The sequence below is a fragment of the Saccopteryx bilineata genome, chromosome 1, assembly GCF_036850765.1.
Source record: "Saccopteryx bilineata isolate mSacBil1 chromosome 1, mSacBil1_pri_phased_curated, whole genome shotgun sequence".
Lineage (NCBI taxonomy): Eukaryota > Metazoa > Chordata > Mammalia > Chiroptera > Emballonuridae > Saccopteryx > Saccopteryx bilineata.
Window position 1 is genome coordinate 240,694,151 of NC_089490.1, and position 24,932 is coordinate 240,719,082.

The 24,932-nt window shown below is 53.0% G+C and overlaps 1 protein-coding gene across 2 annotated transcripts in view; it reads left to right on the forward strand.

Annotated features, from left to right (window-relative positions):
• IPO9 (importin 9) overlaps window positions 1–22,171 on the forward strand; it is a 28,913-nt gene extending 6,742 nt beyond the window's left edge. Inside the window, exons 2-24 of one of the 2 annotated variants that reach the window (XM_066239280.1) lie at window positions 4,571–4,632; window positions 4,819–4,905; window positions 5,478–5,679; window positions 8,237–8,325; window positions 8,890–8,976; window positions 9,377–9,496; window positions 9,590–9,690; window positions 9,884–9,942; window positions 10,447–10,598; window positions 11,234–11,332; window positions 12,048–12,154; window positions 12,456–12,595; window positions 14,496–14,655; window positions 15,828–16,054; window positions 17,475–17,623; window positions 17,772–17,900; window positions 18,375–18,650; window positions 18,806–18,972; window positions 19,410–19,543; window positions 20,072–20,194; window positions 20,547–20,651; window positions 20,852–20,928; window positions 21,350–22,171. In XM_066239280.1, the coding sequence (XP_066095377.1) occupies window positions 4,571–4,632; window positions 4,819–4,905; window positions 5,478–5,679; window positions 8,237–8,325; window positions 8,890–8,976; window positions 9,377–9,496; window positions 9,590–9,690; window positions 9,884–9,942; window positions 10,447–10,598; window positions 11,234–11,332; window positions 12,048–12,154; window positions 12,456–12,595; window positions 14,496–14,655; window positions 15,828–16,054; window positions 17,475–17,623; window positions 17,772–17,900; window positions 18,375–18,650; window positions 18,806–18,972; window positions 19,410–19,543; window positions 20,072–20,194; window positions 20,547–20,651; window positions 20,852–20,928; window positions 21,350–21,460 (2,963 nt within the window). In that variant the 3' untranslated portion in view covers window positions 21,461–22,171. The remainder of the gene's footprint in view (window positions 1–4,570; window positions 4,633–4,818; window positions 4,906–5,477; window positions 5,680–8,236; window positions 8,326–8,889; window positions 8,977–9,376; window positions 9,497–9,589; window positions 9,691–9,883; window positions 9,943–10,446; window positions 10,599–11,233; window positions 11,333–12,047; window positions 12,155–12,455; window positions 12,596–14,495; window positions 14,656–15,827; window positions 16,055–17,474; window positions 17,624–17,771; window positions 17,901–18,374; window positions 18,651–18,805; window positions 18,973–19,409; window positions 19,544–20,071; window positions 20,195–20,546; window positions 20,652–20,851; window positions 20,929–21,349) is intronic. The other variant, XM_066239286.1, reaches the window with a different exon arrangement.
• Window positions 22,172–24,932: the final 2,761 nt, after the last annotated feature.

Consider the following 24,932-nt stretch of genomic DNA (forward strand, 5'->3'; position numbering starts at 1 on the left):
ATTCTTGGAAAATACAAAAATCTCATGAGAATGTTTTACTGAGAAAAGCCCAGCAACTGCCTTCAGTGACAAAACAAGTCTTTTAACAAGACATTCTTTAGTAGCCAGCTGCACTCCTATCCAAGGCCACGCAACAGGCCACTCCACTACACTTTACCTAAGATTCTAATGTCTAGTTAAACTTTACTTATTTACTATATTCATACACTAGTTAAGTTCTAACTTTATTCTTTCTAACATGATTAATAAGAAGAAATTCTCCTACAAACTTAACCCTTTATGAGGGATATCATGGCCAGCCTCTTATGTTTATGAGCCCAGTTCAAGGGGCTTACAGGCTTTTCTGTGCAACTTACACCTTCTGTCTCATTTCCAAAGAAATTACTACAAATCTACAGGGAAAGCACGGTACTATTATCCCTGTGCCATAAATAATAGCACACACCCAGAAAAGGGGGGAATATAAGGCCAGATTAATTCAAAAGATTAAAGGGGGGAGTATCGTTGTGCCTATCCTTTGCGGTGACTTTGTCAACCCGCAGCTGTTGGTCTTCACTGCGGTGACTCTTATCTTCTTTTGCTGTGACTTTGTCAACCAGCAGTTGTGGATCTTCTCCTGCTGTGATCTAGTTAGCCAGCATTAGTGGATCGGCTCCCAACTGGTACCCCTTCCGGAAGTGCAGCGGGGGCCAGACAAATGGCCTCAGGGGGCCACATGTGGCCCGCGGGCCATAGTTTAGGGACCCCTTCTCTAGTGATTCTTCCAGTGGTTACCCGTGGGGACTGATGGGGACTGCCTGGTTCCTTCTCCCTTCTCTGACCCTCAGTGTTAAACACTTTTACAATACTTGAACTTGTGGAAAGACGTGCTATCCTTGGATAGGACACTCAGCATCATAGATGAGTTAGACAGGTGGATGCTGAAGTTTCCGGAAAAGCAGGCGTGGAAGGATAGCTCCAGACACTAAAAAATGGAAAGCACAGGAGGAACTAGTTCTGCCAGGCTTCCAGACATGTAAAACCTCTGTAATTAGAACAACATGAGGCTGGCACACAAATAGACACACAGAAATGTGCAGTGGAGTAGCAAGCCCAGAAATAGACACACGTACCTATGGAAACTAGTAGTATAGCCAAAGGTGGCATCTCAAATCATTGGGGTAAAGTTGGACTTTTTAAAAAGGTGCTGGGGCCCTGACTGGTTGGCCCAGGCACTCAGTGAATAGAGCATCGGCCTGGCATATGGAGGTCCCGGGTTCAATTCCCAGTCAGGGCACACATGAAAAGCAACTGCCTGCTTCTCTTCCCCTCCTTCTCTCTCTTTGTTCCCTCTTCCCCTCCCGCAGCCAGTGGCTCCATATATATATTTGAGCATCACCCCCTAGTGGGCTTGCTGGGTGGATCCCGGTCGGGGAACATGCAGGAGTCTTTCTCACTATCTCCCTTCCTCTCACTTAAAAAAAAATTTTTTTTAATTTAGCCTGACCAGGCGGTGGCGCAGTGGATAGAGCATCAGACTGGGATGCAGAGGACCCGGGTTCAAGACCCCAAGGTCACCAGCTTGAGCTCATCTGGTTTGAGCAAAAGCCCACCAGCTTGAACCCAAGGTCGCTGGCTCCAGCAAGGGGTTACTTGGTCTGCTGAAGGCCCGCGGTCAAGGCACATATGAGAAAGCAATCAATGAACAACTAAGGTGTTGCAACGCGCAATGAAAAACTAATGATTGATGCTTCTCATCTCTCTCCGTTCCTGTCTGTCCCTGTCTAGCCCTCTCTCTGACTCACTCTCTGTCTCTGTAAAAAATAAATAAATTTAAAAAACAATTCTGTTTTAATTTAAAAATAAAAAGGTGCTGGGACAGCTGGGTAGCCATTTAGAATTAGATCAATATCTTATACTGTACCAAATGGATGAAGAATCTAAATGGTTTTTTTTTAAGAAATGAAACCATTTAAGAAAATACGGGTAAATTTTTTCCTTAACTTGGGTATGAGGAAAGACTTGCTTACTACAACTCAAAATTCAGATACAATTTTTAAAAAAAGAAAAAGTGGGCCTGACCTGTGGTGGCGCAGTGGGATAAAGCGTCGACCTGGAACACTGAGGTTGCCGGTTCGAAACCCTGGGCTTGCCTGGTCAAGGCACATATGGGAGTTGATGCTTCCTGCTCCTCCCCCTTCTCTCTCTCTCCCCTCTCTCTAAAAATCAATTAAAAAATCAATAAATAAAAAAAAAAAGAAAAAGTGATAAACTTGACTACATTAAAAAGAATATTTTTATGGTGATGGACAAAGACTTGACTTGGTGGTGGGTGAGTACACAATGTGATGTACAGAGAAGTGTTGTAGAATTGGGCACCTGAAACTTATATAATTATATTAACCATTGTCACCCCAATAAAATCAATTAAAAATTTTTAAATTTTCATTGCAATATATAAAGTCAAAAACCAGCTGATAAACTGGGAGTTTTTCACAGTATATACAAACAAAAGGATAATATCCTTAATATGTAAAGAACTCTTAAAAATTGATGAACAAAGAAAAATGAGAGTCGGTTCACCCCTTCCCCTAACAGTTTATTAGAGAAATACCAGTTAAAACAACATTGAGATAGCATTTCTCACCTGTAAAACAGCAAATGTCTGACATGTGAGAACACATGCTGTTGGTGAGGCTGTGGGGAAACATTCAGAACATTGCTAATGGGCAGTTCACTCGCCTATAACCACCTATCACCCAGCAATCCCATCTGTGGAAATTTAGCTAAAGATATGCCTTCAATGATATAGCAGTATACCAATATTTACTGCAACATTGTTAATAAAAGCAAAGGACTGGAAACAGTCTTAACTGCCCGTACACAGGAGAGTGATTGAATAAAGGTATACAATGTAATATTATGTAGCTGTAAAAAAAAAATGAGGAATCTCTGTGAACTGATTTAGAATGAGTTCCAAGATATAATATAACTGACAAAAAAGCAAAGTGCTAAAGAATATCTATATACTACTATTCATATCAATAAGAGGATATAAGAAAATACACATGATCGGATCATTTATACAAAAGAAATACAGGAAAGGTAAACTGGAAACTGGTTACTTACATGGAGTGGTGGGGAGGGGTTGGAAATCCTTAATAGGGCTGAAAAGGGTCAGACACTACTTGGAACATGCCTGTTTGTGCAGCTAAGAATCATGGTAACATGTTATATACCTTCCCCCAATAATAATTAAAGTCAGACAATGGAGGGGCCCAAAATGGGATACAAGTAAGTAACAAATGAACCTAATTACAAGCAAATAACAATCTTTGTGTAAGTAGCTGTAGTCCACATGCTGTACATGACATCCCCAGGATTTATTTATATCATTACTGGAGTTTGTGTCTTTGATCCCTTCACCTATTTTGCCCACCTGCCACATCTATTTTTTTTTTTTTTTTATTCATTTTTTTAATTCTTTATTTATTTATTCATTTTAGAGAGGAGAGAGAGACAGAGAGAGACAGAGAGGAGAGAGAGATAGGGGGGAGGAGCTGGAAGCCTCAACTCCCATATGTGCCTTGACCAGGCAAGCCCAGGGTTTCGAACCGGCGACCTCAGCATTTCCAGGTCGACGCTTTATCCACTGCGCCACCACAGGTCAGGCCCACCTGCCACATCTAGCAACAAACTATATCTAAAAGCTCTGGTGTTTTTTTGCTTTTAGATTCCACATATAAGTGAGATCATACAGAATTTGTCTTTCTCTATCTGACTTATTTTACTGAGCATAATGCCCTCAACGTCCATTCAGTTTTCCCAGCACTGTTTGTTGAAAAGACTTGACACCCTTATCAGGAATCGTCCGACCCAGTGAGCAAGGGTTTGTTTTGCTTCTGGGCTGTCTGTCTTTATGCCAGAACTGCCCTGTTTTGATTACTGTAGATTTGTAGGAAGTTTTCTAGTCGGGGAACGTGGGTGCTCCAGTTTTGGTCCTCTTTTGGCTATTGAGATTACAGATGAATGTTAGAATAGGTTTTTCTGTTTCTGCAAATATAATAATAATAATTGGGATTTTGATAGAGGTTGCATTTTAAGGATCTACATTTTAATTTGGGAGTAAGAGTCATTTAGTCTTCCAAATGCCTATCGAGATTACCCCTTACATTGCTTATTGAAAACTATTCACTTACAACAGTTGTATCTTTAGGACTAAGCATGTTGAGGCCAAATTTTCTTAGACATAATCATCTCTTATCTGGTGGTGTGTATCTGAGCAACTCCTGCAGGGTCACCATTTGATTTTTCTTTGGGGTTAGGCAGTACCGGTTTTCAGTTAGAGACCTCATTCATTGGTTTAAGAGGAAGGTGGCTAGAAGAGGCTTTGCAGTGAGAAGAAGGTGAGCTGATGCTTTAACTTTCCTTTGTACACAGCCATGCCTGTGGGCCACCTGCTTCTCCTACTTGGGGTACTCCATCTTAGTATTATCAGTGCTCTTAGCTGCTGGCATTGGGGTGAATGTTCAGTGCACTGCTGTGGCTCTCCTGCGTGCTCCTAGACTCACAATAAGATTTTCTCTTCCAGAGTTTGGTGTTCACCTGGCTGAGCTGACTGTGGACCCTCAGGGGGCCCTGGCCATTCGTCAGGTAGGTCCAGCCCAATTTCCTGTCCTTGGCAGTGAGACTCTTGTGGGAAAGAGGAAGAGCAAGGCCAATCTGTAAATGACCTGGGTTTTGGTGCCGGCTTTAGCTCTGCTTGGGGGGAGCAGGTTGGGCAGGTGAGGAAGGCCTTGTGTCGTCTGGTGTGGACCTTGGGACTCGCTCTCTCTACAGCTGGCATCAGTCATCCTGAAGCAGTATGTGGAGACACACTGGTGTGCCCACTCAGAGAAGTTCCGGCCCCCAGAAACCACGGAAAGAGTAAGAACAGCCCCTGACCGGTCTGCTGGGTAGCATGGAGCGGGGGACAGGGCAGGGAGGAGGCAAGTGGGTGCTGGCGCTGTGGGCACGTTTAATACATACCTGCCAGATGTAGGTCCCTGTCCACAGTGTTGGAAAAGTATTTTTCTTTGAAGCTGCAACCTAAGTATCTAAAATTAGAATTAAAATTCCAAGTTGCAGAGAGTTGTATGAAGATTAGATGGAGTAGTGTTTGTTTAGTCTAGTGCCAAGCTCTACCCAGGCCCAGGAGGTGCGGGTGAGCAGTGTGGGGCAGGACTGTCCCCAAGCTCTGCGGTCACAGGACTCTGTGTCCCTGCCGCTCAGTCCAGCGGCTGCTGCTGCACCTGGTGCTGGGCACTCAGCATGGCCCTGCAATATCTGTGCAGGTGGGCACCACAGAGACTCGATGGAACTGTGTCAGGCTCACACAGTGGAGTGTTCAGTAGATGCACAGGGTCTTGTGCACATTATTGTGCTGGCACGTATGCTGGTGGGACTCGGCTGACCCCTGGCACCTGGTCTGACTGCAGGTGGGCTCTGCTCCTCTGCAGGCTAAAGTCGTTATCCGGGAGCTGCTGCCCAGTGGGTTGAGAGAGTCGATAAGCAAGGTGCGCTCCAGCGTGGCCTACGCAGTGTCAGCCATCGCCCACTGGGACTGGCCGGAGGCCTGGCCCCAGCTCTTCAACCTGCTCATGGAGATGTTGGTGAGCGGAGACCTCAATGCCGTCCACGGAGCCATGCGTGTGCTGACAGGTATTGGATGCTGTCTCCCTGCCCGGGGGACTTGGGTCCCGGATGCCACAGAACTTACCAGAAGCTGTGTGATGCATGTCTGACAGCACATGTGTGGCTTTCCCTGATGCTGCCCCCTCCCAGTTCTTGGCCCATATCTGCGCGCTGCCCGTTCGCTCTTGTAGGGAATTCAGCTAGTGTTGCATCTGCTACTCAGACCCCACATGCAACGGCAGGTCATGTTCTGGCTTTACCTCAAGCCCAATTGTCCTCTGTGTAGAATTAAGATAATGGTAATATCAGTCTCAAAGGAGCGTTGGGTCGTTTACATGAGCTAATCTCCATAAAGTGTTTAACATAATAACCAGTGTCATAAGTGCTCCTAAATTTTAGATGTTATGATTATCATTATTATTATATATTACTTTTCTAGATAGTTCAACCAAGACAAGGTTAAGATAGTCAAATAGAATAAAAATACTTGAACTTGTGTTCCCAGAAGATTTGGGGGTGTCTCTCCTAAGCTTGATTGATTGATCTATCGACCCCTCCCAGACCTGTTGTCATATGTCCCCAGGTAGGACCTAGTTTTCCAGTCTGTTGCAAGTTCCTCCCTGCTTCCTACCATCTTAGGTGAAGTCACTACTCAGTTTTGCCTTCAAGAACTCCTTACCTGGTCATTAGCCATCTTGTATTGACCTTTTAGAAGTCCTATGTCCCCTCTGTTACTATAGGTTTGTGGAAGTCCCACCTATATTTTGTCTCTCCGTGATATGCTGTCTTACCTGAAGTGTGTTCTCACCTAGTTACGAATGTCTCTTCTTTTGTGAATCTCAGTTTACTGAACTTGGCATCTGGGACCGATTGCACTGGTCCACAAGATGCCAATGGTCTGTTTGTTATAGCAGCTCTGTGCCCAGAAGCAGATCCTTTCTCTCCTGGGTCAGGCCCCCTCCTCCAGGCCCCAGCTGCCTTTCTGAACTCCCCATTGTCTTCTGCAGTGGCTCAGGTGCAGACAGGATGGCCAACAGCCCTGCTCCGGCTCTCCCGCCTGCTTCTGTGGGACTCTCTGTGCAGGGACCTCCGTGCACCTGGCCTTCCAGGCCCTTCACTCACAGATTCACGGCCCCAGAGCCTCAGTCACAGCAGGATGGGCCAACTCCAGGGTTTTGAGGTGCTGTCCCCTCTCCCATCAGGAGGGTCCCCATTGAACTGACTGACGGGGCTGGTGCAGAACACGAAACACAGCGGTGTCTCAGACGGTGGGAAACGGAGCCCTCTGGTGTCCCGTGTTTGCTGACTTGCTGAGTGACCTCAGAAAACTTACTTTGGATTGAAGCTTTTAAAGTGTAAAGAATGTAGACAACCAGAAATGAGCATAGGAGAATAAAAAATGTGGGTTAGCCCCTTGGTGGAATTAAATTTTGCCACATTTTTCATAAAACTCAATTCATCACCGTGCCACCACGCTCCTGTAGACTGGCTTTAGTTCCTAAATAAAATCAAACAGTTGTTAACTGTAAAAGCTCAGGGTTTGTCCTTTAGAGCAGCCATGCTGGTCACGCAGACTCAGCCTAAGTGTTCGATCCTCACTTGGCTCTGTGGCTGACATGGCCCAGGAGTGGGTGTGGTGACCTTGAGCCCACCTGTGTTCCCAGCTCGTCTCCTCTGAGAGCTACTGGCCAACTCGCCCTTTCTGTGGAGATGACATGGAGCCAGGACGGCAGGGACAGCATGAGCAGACGAGAGTGTGGGGCTCAGGACCCTCCGCCCCGCGCCCTCTGAGCTATCAGTGCCTCATGGGTGGTTTGGAAGTAAAGGGAAAGGTGTGGCCCCTGTTCCCTTCGCCTTCCTCGGGCACCATCCCATGTAGGCTGCGTGTTGGCACGTGAGTTGGTAGAAATCTATGTTCCAGGGAGCAGCAGGCTCTCTCTTCCGGCTCACTGGTGAGGGTGGCGTGGAGAGTGAAGAGAGCCAGCACCTTCATTGTGTGCATCAGACGGCTTCCTGAGAAAGGGCACTACACACACAACCGGAGGTGAGACCACCTCCAAGTGCCTGGCCACAGCTCCGTGAAGACAGAACTCTCCCGAGTTGACTTCCCAAGACGTGACACCCCACCCCCACCCATCACACATTCAGGGCTTATGTAAATGTTGTTCTTCACCTCACCAGCTTTCCTTCATCTCTGTAGCGTTCTCCTTCCTTTTTTTTTTTTTCTTTTTTTTTTTAAGATTTTATTTATTTATTATAGAGAGGGGAGAGAGAGAGAGAAGGGGGGAGGAGCAAGAAGCATCAACTCCCATATATGCCTTGACCAGGCAAGCCCAGAGTTTTGAACCGGCAACCTCAGTGTTTCCAGGTTGACGCTTTATCCACTGCGCCACCACAGGTCAGGCTCTCCTTCCTTTTGTACCAGGTAACTAGTAGCTCTTGCTACTTGTCCTTCCCAGGACACGGCCACTAGGCCAGTGTTCACCTGCGTGTCATCGTTGGGAGGCTGCCGCCTGGCAGCAGCTTAAAACTTGCACACTTAGTGTCTTTGCAGCGAGTTCTCAGAGTACTACTTTCCTTACAGAGTTCACACGAGAAGTCACAGACACGCAGATGCCACTGGTTGCCCCCGTCATCCTCCCAGAGATGTACAAGATCTTCACCATGGCCGAGGTATGCTGCGGCCGTGCAGCTAATGCATACCCTCATCTGCATTAGCCCCGGGCCTCTCGCTCGATAGAGACTGAGAGCCATCCTTTGTCACAAGCATCCCCCTCCTGCACCCTGTAGCCCGCAGTTCCATGTGCCTTTCCACACCCTTGGCCTCTCCAAGGCCACGCACTGGAGCTTGTTCACCCAGTAAGATTCACGAGCAGGCTGTGGCTGCACTGCTCATAATGATGTTTAGTAGCCAACATGTGAATGTGCGGTGGAACTCATTCATGGCCCATGCTATAACTGCCCTCTGGCCTGGCCCAGGGGCTGCTATCTGAAGAGCACACTGACCACTGGGCTTCGCCCGCCCCATGTTTCCTCAGGTCAGCCCCCCCAGAGGCCATGCACGCACGCAACTCATCCCATGTCCTCACGCTGCTGCCTTCCGTCCTGAGTCACAGACCTGTCCCCTGGACACGGTGTGACGTCTGTCTCTAGTGAACCCTGTCCACGTCAGAGCTGAGAAGTCATTCCTTCCAGTCATTCCTTCCTGTCTCATGCTGTGCTGTGCCTCTGTCCCAGGTATATGGCATCCGCACCCGTTCCCGCGCTGTGGAGATTTTCACCACCTGTGCCCACATGATCTGCAACATGGAGGAGCTAGAGAAGGTACGGGAGCCCTACTCTGCAGGCGCACCAACGGGTGGCACGCTGGCCACTGGGGTCAGCTCAGGTGTCTGTGGCTCAGTTTCCTTTTGCTTGAGCCTTACGTCTTCCAGCACCAGTCCTCCTGCTCTGCACACTAGCCACCCCACACCTGTGCTCACATTTGATGGCCCCATGTAACAGCTAGCTTGGAACACAGACCCTGTGATTCAGAAGCAATTTGGAGGAGGTGGTTTGTGTGGTGGCTCTGAGGAGGCCACAGTGAGAGACTGCCAGGGACTGGGTAGCCACGCTGTGACTGCCATGAGCCTGTGAGATCTGCAGAGGCCGGAGTCCCGGTGTTTGCCTTGCACTGTGCCCTGGCCAAGGCGCATGTGATGCTGACCTCACTTCCCGGTATCAGGGTGCGGCCAAAGTCCTGATCTTCCCCGTGGTGCAGCGGTTCACCGCCGCCTTCGTGCAGGCCCTGCAGACGCCGGATGGGCCCACGTCCGACAGCGGGTTTAAGATGGAAGTCCTCAAGGTAAGCGTGTCTCCTGCCCGGATCCAGAGGGATCTGCCATTGGGCTGAGGCCCCTGACGTCTCTGCTGTGGGTCTCATTCTCTCGTGCTACAGGCAGTGACTGCCCTGGTGAAGAACTTCCCCAAGCACATGGTGTCCTCCATGCAGCAGATCCTCCCCATCGTCTGGAGCACGCTGACTGAGAGTGCGGCCTTATATCCTTCCTGGGCAGGCGGGCCACTTGCCGCGGTCGGGAGGGCAGCACTGGGCCGCGCATTTGTGGGGTATCTGCTCTTAGTACTGGCTGGCGTCCACCCATAGTCTCTGCTGTCCTGTAGAGCTTACATAAAGTGGTTCTGTTTCTTTTAATTTTTTTGGTTCTGTTTGTTTCTTTACTCTTCGTCATACTTATGTGAGGACAGAAGTCAACTACACTGAGGAAGTGGAGGACCCTGTGGACTCCGATGGTGCGTGTGGTCTGGTCCTGACAAGGTGGGGCCAGGCGAGGAAGGGGCCGCAGTGGGAGGAGCAGCCACGTGCCAGCTCGCTCTCTCAAGCGAGTTTTCTGGTTGAGTTTCCTTTCCGCGTGTGGACACTTAGGAGCAAGGCACAGGCCTGTGACTCTCACAGTCACAGCACCTCAGGGTCAGGCTAGGTACCCTCCAGGCCGTGCCTGCCCAATCTGGCTTTTCGTCCATCTTAACTTCAGGGCTCTGGGCGAGGACTCTTCCTGCTGTTGTAATATTTTTAAGTAACTCAGATCAAAAACAGACACTCTGGAAAATATATTCAGTGTTTCTGATTCTTGAAAAACCAGTGTGTTTAATGTCTTTGACTCCTTGGCAGTTCCCTGGGAACAACAGTTAGTGAGTGCTGCACGTTGTCACCACTGTGACAGACGATGTCGTTACCCCAGTACACGTGCCATCCTTGTTTGCTTGTTACTGAGGTTGTCTCTGTGCTTCCTGTAGGTGAAGTCCTGGGCTTTGAAAACCTCGTCTTCAGCATCTTTGAATTTGTGCATGCTCTGTTAGAGAACAGCAAGTTCAAGAGCACCGTCAGGAAGGCCCTGCCTGAGCTGATCTACTACATCATCCTGTACATGCAGATCACAGAGGAGCAGGTAAGCGCGCCAGGGGCGAGGCCCTGGGAACCAGCGGCTTGCTTCTAAAAACAAGATGCTAGGGACTAACTTCCCATGACGTTTGGGAATGCTGTCTCAGCGTGGCGTTGCCATATCCCTGGTGCTGGGCCATCGGACTTTCCAAGTGCTTTGACCTCGACCTCTGGAGGACCACTGACCAAAAGCCGGTACCTACACTGACCCGTTTCTTCTCTATGAGCAGTAAAACACAGGTCAGATCACCAGTTTGGTTAGTGGGTCATTAGACCAGAAAAGAACGTTTAAAACAAATAATGCCTCTCTTACACCAACCACAGAGCTGGCACAACCTTTATGTTTGATGCCCTATCAGGTTTCATATATTCAGAAAATTGACCAGAAGCATAGCAGCTGATAGATAGTTGCAGAGAGCTAGTTACCAGCCACATCCTGAGTGTCACTAGTGAGCAGTAACCTTTGTCCTTTGCCTTGATGAGGGACTTGCTTTTCTTTATCGAAGAGGAAAGCTTGAAGCTACACTTCTGTTCAAGATGAAAACAAAAGGTTGATGTCTCCCTGTGTGCATGAATGGAGAAAGGGACTATGTGGCCCAGGACTGGCCACCTCCCAGAGCCCTGACTCCACCGATCTTTCAGATCAAGGTGTGGACAGCGAACCCGCAGCAGTTCGTGGAGGACGAGGACGATGACACTTTCTCCTACACAGTCAGGATTGCGGCTCAGGACCTGTTGCTGGTGAGGGGGGGCTGCCTAGCGCCCACACCCTGACCAGTCTTGTGGCGCTCCTCTGGCTAGGCAGTGCGCCCAGCCCAGAGACGGTGCTGGGCGGCTTCCTCAGGCTTCCTGGGGTTAACGGGTAGCTCTCAAATGAAGTTTGTGACTCAGGAATTCCAAAGTCCCTGCTCCTGGTTCTGGCTCAGCAGTGACCACTGGGTGGAAAGTGGTGTGGGGGGTGCCGTGTTCTCAGGAGGCAGGATGGTCACATCAGGAACGTCTTGGTCTCCGCTCTCCAGCAGGAATGTAGACAAACCAGAGGTGGTCAGACTGCGCAGGTCAGGTTGCTGAGAAATGACCCTAACGTGCTGGGCTGCAGGTTTTCTCATTGTCGTGAGCTCAGCTCACCACCCTTGAGTGTTTCCAAGCCCCTGAGGAAGGGAACACGAGTCTCCATCTAATGGAGAGGCCTCAGTTTCCACAGTCAGGCTCTCAGAGACCCACGTCTGGTCCTGTGCTCTCCTGTCCTCCACCATCAAGAGACACACCTGCCAGCTTCCTGGCGCCGGGCCTGCAACCCTGGAGACAGCGCTGATCCCTCGCTAGTCCCAGGTCACCCAGCCAGGCTCAGCCTGTGTGTGGAGGAGTCACCACTCAGTGTGCCATTAAATTGGCAATTTCCAGCTAAAGTAGGTTTACTTTGGACAAATAGATGAGCCCCCTCCTCTCTCCCCAGGCTGTGGCCACAGATTTCCAGAATGAGAGTGCGGCTGCCCTGGCCGCAGCAGCCACCCGGCACTTACAAGAGGCTGAGCAGACTAGAAGCAGCGGCACTGAGCACTGGTGAGAGGGGCCGCCAGGCCTGCCCAGGACGCGCCGGCCTCCGCGGCCTGTGGCTCTGCTGTGAAGCAGGTCTTTCTGTCCCGACCTTGGCGGTTCCAATGCTTCTGTTTACCTCCTTTTCTTAAAGCTTTGAGAGGCCAAGCCTCACTTTGTTCTTAATTATAAGACAGGACTGAGTCCTGTGCACCCACTGTGGGCCTGGGTGGGAGGCCTGGACTGACTGTGCTTCTAAGCCTCCTTCCCCCGGACACTGACCTGTCTGCAACATGGCTGGTGTCACAAGCGCACGTCCCATTTGCAGGTGGAAGATCCATGAGGCGTGTATGCTGGCGCTGGGCTCGGTGAAGGCCATTGTCACTGACAGCGTGAAGAGCGGCCACGTGCACTTCAACATGCACGGCTTCCTGACCGGTGTTGTCCTGGCTGACCTCAACCTCTCAGGTATGGCTCCACAGCGCCAGGCCCTGGATGACCAGGCCTGTCTGCTCCTTCCTCTTGTACACTGAGGTAGGTAAGCCAGGCGCTCATGTGTCCTCGGGGCTGAGTTCTCTCCTCCCAGACGGCTCTGCTTGCCTTCACCAGCAGCGAATACTGTTGCTTCGTCCACGAGGCTGCCTCCCAGACATTGCTGCGTCCTTGCTGTGTGGGGCCCGGGAGCAGAGCGCAGGTCTGGTCGCTCACCTCAAGGACGCGGCTCGAGTCCTGTCTGAAGCAGGAACGCCCGCAGGCTGTCTGAGTCGGGCTCATTCTTCCTGCTTGTTTCCTGTCGTGTTTCTCACCTCTGTCTTGGCCAGTATCTAATTCAGGGTTCTGCTCTCCTGACCATGTCAGTTATCTATTGCCTTACGAGAAAAGTAGCCTCTGGTAGGTGAGACTGATTTCCGCAGCAGCACCACAGAACAGCTGCAGAGACTCACAGGGTCTCTGGCTGCCATTTCCAGCTCCACTGCCCATACCATGTCCGCTCCTTCACACAGCAGGCCCTGTGTGAAGGCACGGGTACTGCATGCTCCAACCCCGGCCGGCTGCTACCTCTCCTTCATGGAGCACCCTGTGGTGGCATGCTCCCTGAGGACTCGGCTCTGGCTGACGGGGGCTGTTCCAGGCTCTCAGGCCCACGGGGGTTCCTTTCGCTGTGCTCTGACCGGAGTCACATCCACCCTGTCTCCTGCGCCGTGGGCCTTGGTATACTAGACAGTGTAATCAGGGCATGTTGTGTCAGAGTGTGGGAGCTTCTCAAGCCCACCAGCATACTTTTGTATGACTCCCTAGCAAAGAACCTTCAGGAGTTCATGCAGCTGTGAGACTATTTAGTGTTAAGACTGGAGAAAGGTTTAATACATAACATTTATTATTTTGCCTATAGATAAGTCTATTCTGCACCTGCCACTTATCAGTGATCACAGTCTTCTGTTCATTTCATGTGACAGTATTTAACATACTTTACTAGCAATTAAAATTGAGAAGTCTTTAAGACACAAGAGACAGCATTCCCTCCCGGAGTCACCAGGCCCCGGAATCGCAAGGGAATGAGGGTGAAAAGATATGATCCCTGGTCTTAGGTGAGAACAGTCTCCCCGCTGGGGCTTCAGTGGTTAGCACATCACATCAGACGGGCAGTTTGCCAGGTTTAGTTCAGAGTTCCCATCACTTGACTGCTGATTGTGCACATAACTGAGTGGAGTCTTGTGCCCTGAATAAGTATATCTCTGCCCTCGGGCAGTGTGCCTCAGGTGGGGAAATGACTCTCACCCTGTGGCTGGAGTGTCAGGCAGAACACAGGCTGTGTGAGAAGGCCCAGGCCACAGCATTTTTAGGCACAGGGCAGGTGGGGCTCCGTCAGCCCCAGAGGCCCGCTGGGTGATGTGGGGGAGGGGGAGGTGCTGGCTGACCGGCAGCGGAGAAACATGAGGTGGGATTCTCTGGGGAGCGCGTGCTCGAGTCGAAGCCATGAAGGGAAATCATAGGTAACACTAGAGCCGCTGATCTCAGGCCATGAACACCATGCGAGCACGTGCTCTTTTTTGGTAGACTGGCATTTATGGTCATGGTTTAAGAGTGACAGCTGTAATCTATGGTTCCAGTAGTGGCCCAAGAGGGGGCTGGGGGACGTGTAGGGGGCTGGCCAGCCGTGCGGCTGAGGGACAGGGAGAGCTGGGGGGAGCATCTTTAGTCTAAGAATATCCAGGGTCTGCTTTTTCAGTGGTGAGAAGGTCATGCTTTTTTGCACCAAGCTGCCCTCCTACATAGCATCCAGCGACTGTGACAGGCTGAGGATGGTGGTGGGCAGGGACGAGTCACGGGTATGCTGCCCACCCTAACTGCTCTCTCTTCCCCCTAGTGTCTCCCTTCCTCTTGGGTCGGGCACTTTGGGCTGCCAGTCGGTTCACTGTTGCTATGTCCCCTGAATTGATCCAGCAGTTTCTGCAGGCAACAGTTAGTGGTCTTCATGAGACACAACCCCCGTCAGTCCGAATTTCTGCTGTGAGAGCCATCTGGGGGTGAGTACACCACCTTGGGGTGATGAAAACCGTTTTCAGAGAAAGTGCTCAGAGCAGAGGCCTACCCAGCGGTTGTCGGTGGTTTATGTGGTTTGAGGTTCTTCGTGAAGGTCTGCAGAGTAGACATGGGAGACAGGGAAGGATGTGTACCAGGCGTGTGGCCGCCGGGCCCCAGTGTGTCTCCCCTCTTATGCCTTGATCCCGTGAACCCGCCCCAACTTGAGGACCTGCGGGCTGGCAGGCGCCATGTCAACACCATAGGAGTAGGCTCAGCAGCTGGTGTCAGACATCAGGAGGTTCTGGCCCAAAGGACAGAAAGTCTGGATCAACCTAGGTCCAACCCCACGGTTTCACTGGTCACTGTGGACCTTTGACCCCAGCAGCTGGCACATAATGTGGATATAAGACCCTTACAGGTTTTTAAAAAGCATGTATCAAGTTCTGGGGAGGCCCTTGTTTTTGATCTAGGTTTTCTAACCCAGAGAAACAATGTTTTCAGTGACTTTTATTGCCGTTCTGAAGATGAACAAAAGTAAAGACGTAATTATTGTAACCACTGGACCTGGCGAGCAGTGTCCAGTAAAGGTTTCCTGATTGAATGAGACGTGAATAAGGCTTCAGAACTATGTCCAGCCAGCTTCAAACCCTACAAATAGTACAACAGTTCTGAGTGTGCTGAGAATGTTTATGCAAGTTGATCTCATTTTAGGATGCAAAAAAAGTACAAAATTTTTATAACCTGGAAGTTTTAAGACAGTCTTTTTTTTCCTTTTTTAAGATAGTCTCTTGTTACATAATAGTTATGTTGGAAGAGACATAAAAACACTAAATATTTGGTAAGTAATGAGATATGTCCGTAGGTGAGTAAGGCTGCTGGAATCATGGCATTTGACTAGAATCTGAGTAATTTGGATGTGACACAAGGGGACTTACTTGGAAACAGTGGGAGAACGAGGAGAGACATTTTGGAGCAAACAGTGGGGAGCAGAGCGGAAGTGAATCAGCAAGAGACGGCGGTGCTGGTGTTTGTGGGATGTGTCGTGAGTAGAGGTGGCCACACGCTTGAGAACTGGCTTCCTAAAGCTGCACGCACAGCAGGCCATCACCGTGCTGCGACAGGAGACCCGGCATGGAGGGCCCCATGAATGATGCCTGCTCCACTGTCTCCACAGTTACTGTGACCAGCTGAAAGCCTCGGAGAGCACGCACGTACTGCGGCCCTTCCTCCCCAGCATCCTGGATGGCCTGATCCACCTGGCCGCGCAGTTCAGCTCTGAAGTCCTGAACCTAGTGATGGAGACTCTGTGTATCGTGTGCACGGTGGACCCAGAGTTCACAGCAAGTGTCGAGAGCAAGATCTGCCCCTTTACCATCGCCATCTTCCTGAAGTACAGCAACGGTACGCCTCTTGGGCGGGTGCGCACCACAGACAGGGGTGGTCAGGACGTCAGAGAGCAGTTCCCCTGGACTGGGGCTCTTCCGCATCATAGACAGAAAGTGGCTGTCAGTCAACAGGGCAGCAGGGCTGTGGGCCCCGCAGGCCTGAAAGTGGCCTCCATTAGAGTGAGAACCGGGATGGTGTCATGGTGAGTAGCTGACGGGCACGAGGCCCAAGTCAGAGCTCGGGCACAGGGGAAAGTGGAGCAGCCCAGTTGGCTCCTAGGAGAGGTGGCCTGGGGCTGTCATTCAGATAAGAGAGGCGTAGGGTGTCACATGTCATGCAGAGCTCGTCGTCATGTGTTTTCTGTCGCAGCAAAGGGAGAGAATGACAAGGAGGTTACTTTCTACTCCTGAACCCGGGTCACTGGACAGCCATCAGGGTCAGTCCTCAGGGGTGTTGAAGACAGTGGGAGAACACTTACATTATAATGAGTAGACAGTTTTCTACCATAAAACATCCCAAGTTTTGGTTTTGTCGAGAAAAGGACATATGTAAAGATGTGTATTTAGAAAAATGTGCCCGAAGGAAAGATGTCATGTGAAGGGCCATGATCTCTCGGCAGGTGACGGTGTTTCTGTCCTCCCCTTTGGTGCTTCTCAGCATGCTCTGTGCTCCGTCTCTGGGGTGTGCTGTCCTTTCTCATCAGAAAAGAGCGCTGAGGGTATTTGTTTTTAGAGGGAGCTCTCATGTTGACTCTCAGGATGTGCAGGAGGGGGGGTCATAGAGTGTGACAGCGTGCTGCACGGGTACGTCACTGCTTTGTCACGTAGAATGTGTGCTGGGAGGCAGGAGGTTCCCACCGACACTGTGAGGGGTGCCTCCATCTCTGCAGCCTTGTGTCACATTCTGTGAGCACCATTGTGACGCCCCGAGCTACCCCTCTGTGCGCAGCAGCCTCGTGCTGAGGGGACAGGGGGCATGTGTCATAGGCCACACAGCTGCGTCTGCACAGGCTCTGTCTGGGGCACTGAGTGCCGAGGGCTTTCTGTGTCTGCCTGACAGGGACAGGTTCCTCATGTGGAGGGCACAGGGCAGGTCCCTCCCTGTGTGGCTGAGTCTGCAGCTATTGCCCACACTGCTTTCCCTCAGTACCTGGCCTCATGCTCAGGCCAGGTTTCACAAGAATTGACAGTGAGACCAACCTCAGAGGAAGAGCCAAGCTTAGTTTGAAGAGTAACTCTCTGCTCGTCGGGGCTGTGGGGCCTGCTGTGTCTCTTGGAGGTGCCGCCTCTGTCTTGTTGTTGCAGGGGATCCCTGTGGCCCGCTGGATCCTAGGCATGCGCCATGTTGCTCACATGGAGTAGGGCCACATGCAGGCAGCACGGGGCCAAAAGCGTATGCAGACATCGGATGGGGTCTGTGTTCCTTGTCCACTCAGATCCTGTCGTGGCCTCGCTGGCTCAGGACATCTTCAAGGAGCTGTCCCAGATTGAAGCGTGCCAGGGCCCCATGCAGATGCGGCTGATTCCGACCCTCGTCAGCATCATGCAGGCACCAGCGGACAAGATCCCTGCCGGGTTATGCGCAGTGAGTGGGCATGGGTGTGAGTGAGCGTAGGGGTAAGTGTATGAGTGTGCGTGCGCACGCAAGTGTGTGTGTGGTGTGTGTATATGCTGGAGGGTGTGTGTGAGTGTGAGCGAGCTGTCTGGGGCAGCTCTGATCCTCTCCCCCTCAGACGGCCATTGACATCCTGAGCACCGTGGTGCGGAACACGAAGCCTCCGCTCTCCCAGCTGCTCGTTTGCCAGGCCTTCCCAGCCGTGGCGCAGTGCACCTTGCACACGGATGACAACGCCACCATGCAGGTACGTGGCCATGGGCCTCCTGCAGGGGCATGCTCAGGGTTGAGGCATCTGACCAGTTCACGCTTCGAGTGCATGTCTCACATCGGAGTGTGCCTGAAGGAGCAAGATGGCTCCGGCTGCAGAAGCTGCACTCTGTGCTTGGGTGCTGCCACGTGGACATGGGTACCATGTCTGGGAGCCGCCATCATGGAAGAGACTGCAGGCGCTCAGCCTTGGGCCGTAGAAGGTCCTTCCCAGTGTTTCCTCTGTGACTAAAGTCAGCTCTGCCTGCAGCCCAGTTACGCTGAGCCTGAGACGTCCTTTCTGGGCAGGGCAGGGTCTTTGTGGCTCAGTTTGTTGGCCGTGGTCCCTGCGGGCAGAATGTGCATTTCTGAGATGGCTGGGGGATGAGGTGGGCCTGTGCGCATCTGTCAGCAGGGAATGCTGGCTCAGCCCTGGAGGAGGTCCCCCACGCTGACCTTGCTGTCTCCCCAGAACGGCGGCGAGTGCCTGAGAGCCTATGTGTCGGTTGCGCTGGAGCAGGTGGCCCAGTGGCAGGACGAGCAGGGCCACAGTGGGTTGTGGTACGTGATGCAAGTGGTCAGCCAGCTTCTGGACCCCCGCACCTCCGAGTTCACCGCGGCCTTTGTGGGCCGCCTTGTCTCCACCCTCATCGCCAAAGCCGGGCGCGAGCTGGGGGAAAACCTGGACCAGATCCTCCGTGCCATCCTCAGCAAGATGCAGCAGGCGGAGACCCTGAGCGTCATGCAGGTGCGCGGCAGAGGCCACTTCCGTGCAGGCAGGGTTACTGAGCTCTGACGCCCCAGTGGCCGTTGGGTCACATGGATAGTGTGGGTCCAGGAGACACTGACAAGGACGGTGCCACGTTCTTTGTTCGTTGACGGCCAGCCTCTCTTTACTCCTAGTCCCTGATCATGGTGTTCGCCCACCTGGTACATACCCAGCTGGAGCCCCTCCTAGAGTTCCTGTGCAGTCTGCCTGGGCCAACTGGCAAGCCTGCCCTGGAGTTCGTTATGGCTGAGTGGACAAGCCGGCAGCACCTGTTCTACGGCCAGTACGAGGGCAAAGTCAGGTGGGCCCCTCCTGCTGTTCCCAGACCTGTGCCCTGGACCCTGCTGAGTACATCAGTGTCCCCGGGCTCCCAGGCTCTAGCTGTTGTGTCCACTCTCTGCCGCTGGGAGCCCTCTGCACCGCACACTCCCCAGCCAGAGGTCATTTCCCTTCCCTCATGTGCTCCGACCTGGGCTCTGATCTCTCCCTCCCTGTCCTGGCTGTCCACCCCTGGTCTCATCACGCAGCACCCTCGCATGGCCCCCTCGAGCGTGGCTCAGCAGTTCCTCCCTGGACCTCCCACGAATGCTGAACCCTATTTCCAGCTGAACCCTCTCCTGTCTGTTCACTATTTGTGACTAGAACTTCACCATCAAAGAGTCTCAAGACATAATTTTCATGTCCTTGGAGTGACCTCTAGGACTGCCACTGGGTAACCCCTCCTGCGGTCCCCCGCAGCTCGGTGGCACTGTGCAAGCTGCTCCAGCACGGCATCAACGCAGACGACAAGCGGCTGCAGGACGTCCGCGTGAAGGGCGAGGAGATCTACAGCGCGGACGACGGCCCTCGCACCCGCTCCAAGACTGCCAAGAGTGGGTGGCGCTGGGGAGGCCCAGGGAGGCAGGGGCACACTGTGGTGTCTGCTCTTAGCCCGAGCAGTCAGCAGTGGGCTGGAGAGGAGCAGAAAGCTGTGCATAAACAAGAGGTCAGCTGGTGGCTCTTCCTGTTGCTGTTCGTTGACAAGCATCTTGGGTACCAGGGACTCTGCTTCTGGTTCTGTCCTGGGGCTACATTGTCAAGTCCAGAATGTCTGGCTCAGGTTGCCTTTGGCCTGTGACCCCAGTGACTGGTCAGCAGCACATGTGACGCTGCCTCCTGACCTGTAGGGTCCTCGCTACCTGTGCACTCTCAGCTGCGGAGTGTGGGCCAGGCGCACTCTGTGCTCCCTCCTAACTCCTGAACTGATAGCACCAGGCAGACGGATGTAACTGATTCATTCTTCAGCAACTGGATGTGGTCTGGGTGGGGACGCCTGAGGGGGGCTGCTGAGTGTCCCTGCGGGGTGGGACATCGCCAGGGAGCCCGCAACTGCTGACATGGAGCCTTTTCTTTCCTCCTAGACCCTGAGCGCTGGACAGACATTCCTTTGCTGGTCAAGATCCTAAAGCTGATCATCAATGAGCTGTCTAGCGTCATGGAGGCCAACGCCGCCCGCCAGGCCACTCCAGCTGGGTGGGGCCAAGGTACTGTGGCCCCCACTCCTGGAACCCTGTAGCGTGGCAGAGCAGTCACCAGTTTTCAGATCATCTGCTTGCTTACTGAGTTAAGTTTTTAAAAGACATTTATTGCGTACCTGCAGCACGCCTGACCTCTGAGATCACAGAGCTGGGTAGGGACCACCAAGACCGGTGGCTAGGGCGCACCTCGAGCGTGGCAGCCCACCTCCCCAGAGCACACCTCTCCCTTCAGCTTTCCAGGCCTGCATCCCCAGTTCACCCACTGGGGACTGCAGGCCACTGTCAGAGACTGGGCCCACTGTGCCTGTTAGGGTTCAGGGGCAGCCTGTGACTGCAGCTTCCCTTGGTTTCCAACCAGACGACTCCAATGACATGTGGGAGGACGAGGAGGAGGATGAGGAGGAGGATGACAGCAGCCTGGCTGGCCAGCTCTTATCAGACATTCTCGCAACGAGTAAATACGGTGAGCAGGTGCAGAGGACAGCATGGCAGATGCCCCTTCTGCACCCACCGCTAATGAGACGTTGCCCAGCAGGGACTGGTGGGCCCATGGGAGTGTTCCGGTTACCTCACCCTTCTCCCACAGCTGCAGGCTATGCCCTACCTCCTGGGGCCTGCCAGGGCTCTGCCCTGACCGCTCCCCCCGCTGGCTATGTCTGACAGAGGAGGACTACTACGAGGACGATGAGGAAGATGACCCTGATGCCCTGAAGGACCCTCTATATCAGGTTGATCTGCAGGTATGGCGTCCAGAGACCCCATCTTATAAGTGAGTCTCAAGCTGCGGAGCCAGGAACGTGGGCCTGAACCCACTCTTGGTCCATCCTGCAGCCTCCGGGCAGAGTTCTGGTCTTGCTGAGTGTCACGGGCTTTGGATGGCACATTCCCCTCGGGTCTGTACCAGGGCTGTGGTCCGGCCTCTTGTAGCTGTGTTTGAAGGCCCTCAGGGCAGAATGTGAGGGGCATCCTGGGTACCATTAGTTTCCTGATGGAATTTAGTCCCCGGGCGGAACCTAAACCAGGCCCAAGAATGTGGAGAGCCCCCCTCAGGGTGTTGTCACTGGTCTAGTAGCCGTGTGTCCTGGACCACTCATGGTCCCCACCCCTGGAGCTGAGTGTCCAGGGCCTCAGTGACAGCACCATCCCCCCACACACCCCCAGGCATACCTCACGGACTTCCTGTGCCAGTTCGCCCAGCAACCATGCTACGTGATGTTCTCGGGCCACCTCAACGACAACGAGAGGCGGGTTCTACAGACCATCGGGATCTGACCAGCGGGTCTGCACCTGGTCCTCCAGCTGGCCCCCCCGGCCCGAGCAGCCCTGTGGCCTGGGGTGCATGCTCCTCAGCCTGAGCGCCTACTCCCTGCAGCCGTGCAGCAGCCCTGCCAACAGCAAGACGGAGCCCCCAGTGCTATCACAGCAATGCTGGGATACAGACTTCTAATGGCCCTTTGGAGGTGACCCATCTCTGGGACCCTTTTCTCCCCAGGTGCACCCCCCATCCGAAGAGTCCCCTGCTGGCTCATCCAGAAATGTGCTGCCCACAGGATGATGTGCTCACAGACGTTTGCTGGCTGCAGGGGCAGGAACCCAGCCCATCTGTGTCTTGACACGCTCATGTCCAGGGATGTCCGGTGTGTTCAGACAGGTGTGCCCTGGAGAGGACCATGCTCCCACCCACAGATGTGCAGGCACTCAGGGCCCCTGCCCCACATGCAACACTAAGGGTCTGCTGGGACACTGCCATGCCCTACTGTTTGCATGACAGCCCCCACACGGCTCCCATGTACACACATGTGCCAGGCAGCAGCCGTTTTTCCTTTTTTAGAGAAAAAATAGGAAAAACATTTTTTTAAAAGTCAACCTTTCCCCCAGTATATTTAATATACCTCTACCCCACTGTCTGAGACTCGCAGGTCACCTCGCCCTCAGATTTGCAGCGTGTATTTTTCTAGGAGTAAAGTGACCTTTACAGATGCACCTAGTCCGCACACCTCTGCCTCTTCCGTTGAGACGGAGAATCCAACAGGGAAGGCTGGACCTGGCTCCGGAAGGCCCACCCAGATGCTGTCCTGGCAGCCTGCTGGGGGGGGGGGGGGACATCATGGGAACCTGAGTCTGTCATGGGTTCCAGAGTGGGTGGGGGAGGCAAGGGGAGAAACGTGGAGGTTGGGGTTCCCTTTCTGCTGTGCACACACCTGTCACCCGTTTTTAGTCACTACAAGACTCCTCTGGGTTAGTGGTCTCACAAACAGGAAGTGGAATTCAGAGTGAGTTAGTCTGCGTCTTGAGGGAAGGGTCCCACTGTGGGTCATTACAGAACAGTTTCGTGTCCCTGATGTCCAGCCCATGTCGAGCAGCCAGGTCTGGGACTGACTCTGCCACCTGCCATTTCTTCCTTATGATCCGGGGAGTTGCTGACATTGGGAAATGATGGTCTGACCACAGTAACCCACAGGGCCAAGTTGGGGCCAAGGCTGAAGTCTGCTCAGAACGAGGTTGACCCTGGATGTCGGCCCAGAGAGTGTCCTTGTGCTGCCACATTGAACAGCAGCTTGGAGCCCATTGTGGGCTAAAGTGACAGCTCATCTTCTGCCTCAGAAGGATGCGGTCCTAAAGGCAAAGACCCAGTGACAGCAGACTGTCAACCCCTGTGTCAGTCTTGCACCTGCCTTGCCTGCCCAGCAGCCAGCCGCCACTGCTGACAGAAGGAGTTCAGAGGTCCACCAGGTTCTCCCACAAGGAGAACACCGGCTCCTGTTGTCTGCTGTCTATTGAGCCGAAATCACGCACCCCAGCCTCGGAAGGGCAGTGCTGGCTGCTTAGGAGTCGATGTTCAGGGTCAGGCAGGGGATAGGGAGAGAGCCCTGGGCTGCTCAGGGGCCTGCAAGTGTGGCCCTGGTACGTAGCAGCAGGGACCTCAGGGTCTGCTGGGCTTTTGGTGGGCAGAAGTAGAGGAAACACCAGAACACAGGAAAGGGGGTAAAAAGCCAATTGTCACAAGTCACTAGCCTGTGGGTGACACTTGACTGTTCAGTTGGACCCTCTTACCCTCAGGTCTCAGAATCATGCCGGCCTGCCCCATCCCTGTCTAACTGCAGACTTAGTAAGGTGCCCTTTGTGACAACCTGGTCCTTCCTGATTGCTGCAGGTACGCCCCAGATCCAAGCTGCCCCAGGGCAAGAGCAGCAGCAGCCTGGCGTTCTGGGAGAGGTGACCCTGCAGACTGCTCAGACTAAAGAGCTCACCAGCAGCTGGGCAGCAGTAAAACCACTCCCCACTGCTGTCCCTGCCCCACGAGGGTCAACACAGGAGACAGGCTTTCATTTGCAGTGACAAAGATTAAAGCTGGACACCAGGAAAGATTCCCCAGTGTGGGGGAAATGTTTATCCTGGGGCAGTGAGAGCCCACAAACCTTGGCCTAGTTCCTGGCGCTGTCCTGGGCCTTTCTCTTCCCTGCCATGGACACAGGGTCTTCTTATGGCCTGGAGTGGGTGTGGTCCGATATGCAAATAAGCAGCTGTCCGGAGGAACTGGTTGCCAGAGGCCCACAGGAAGGAGAAGGGCAGGGTGGCCACAAGGTGGTGTGGAGGCCAGGGCAGCACAGCTGGGAGATGACTCAGCAGAGCACTGTGGCCACAGCCAGGCCTCTCCTGTCCCCACACCGCGCCTCGGCCACCTCCCTCCACATGACCCCTGCTAACAGTGAGGGCTGGGCACTACCGTTTCCCAGGAGTCAGACCTAGTGCAGCCTAGCCTTCCAAGTTGCAGATGCCCAATTTGAAATCCTAGAGTTGGGAGCTGGGGAGGCAACTTCCTCCAACCTCAGTTCCTCATCTGCTCAATGGGACAGATTTATCCACAGTGCTGGCCGCTAGTGTTAAGATCAGATCTCCTGGGGGAAGTCTGCTGCTGTCAAAGTCCCACCTTTGTCTCACCTGGTCCCAGATCACTGCCTCTGGTCTTTCAAGGTGGTGCACCTCCCCTCCTGGGGCTGAGATGAGGTTGGTGTCAAGGACACCCTTGTATGTCCTTCCCTGGAGAAGGTACTGTGAAGCTGTCCGGGCCCGAAGCTTTGAACAACCACCTTCTAGGGTGCCCAGCCCTCCCCAGAACTCAGCCCCGGGCCCTCTCAGGACCCAGGTCCATGGTGGCAACAGTCAGCCTCAGTTGTCCCGCCCCAGGCTCTGACATCCCCTGCTAAGAAGTGCCAGTTCTCCCTCTTTCCTCTTATCTCCTGTCTGTGGCTTGGGTGTTTTCCTGGGACTCTGCACTGAGAAGTAAACAAGGATGCTAGAAGAGCCGGGGGTCATGCAAGCTGGCATGTCACCCAGGGTGTGAACTGTGGAGGTTGAGTTGGAAAGTGGCCAAAAAGGGAGACCTTTCGTGTTAACAGGAGAGACTAGAGAGAGTGTGTTTCTGTGGGATAAGGCCGGTGAGATGGAGAGAGGGGACCATGATGAAGAGGCAAGTCAGCCTGGGGCAGGAGAGGGCCCTCCACTTGAGAAGCATTCCTGCTGCCAGGGCGGGGGGACAGCAGGGACCCTAGGCCACTTGGCCCTGCCCTCGTGGCACTGAGGGGTGGTGAGAGGCACACAGTCTAGGCTGTGGCCTGAGGGTGGACATCTCTGCAGTTACAGCTATTCTGTATGAGAACTGGTCTTCCCTGACACTGTTTTGTTCTGCTGGGCCTCGTGCCCCGCGCCGGACCCTTACCTCAGAGCACCAGGAGGATTTGTC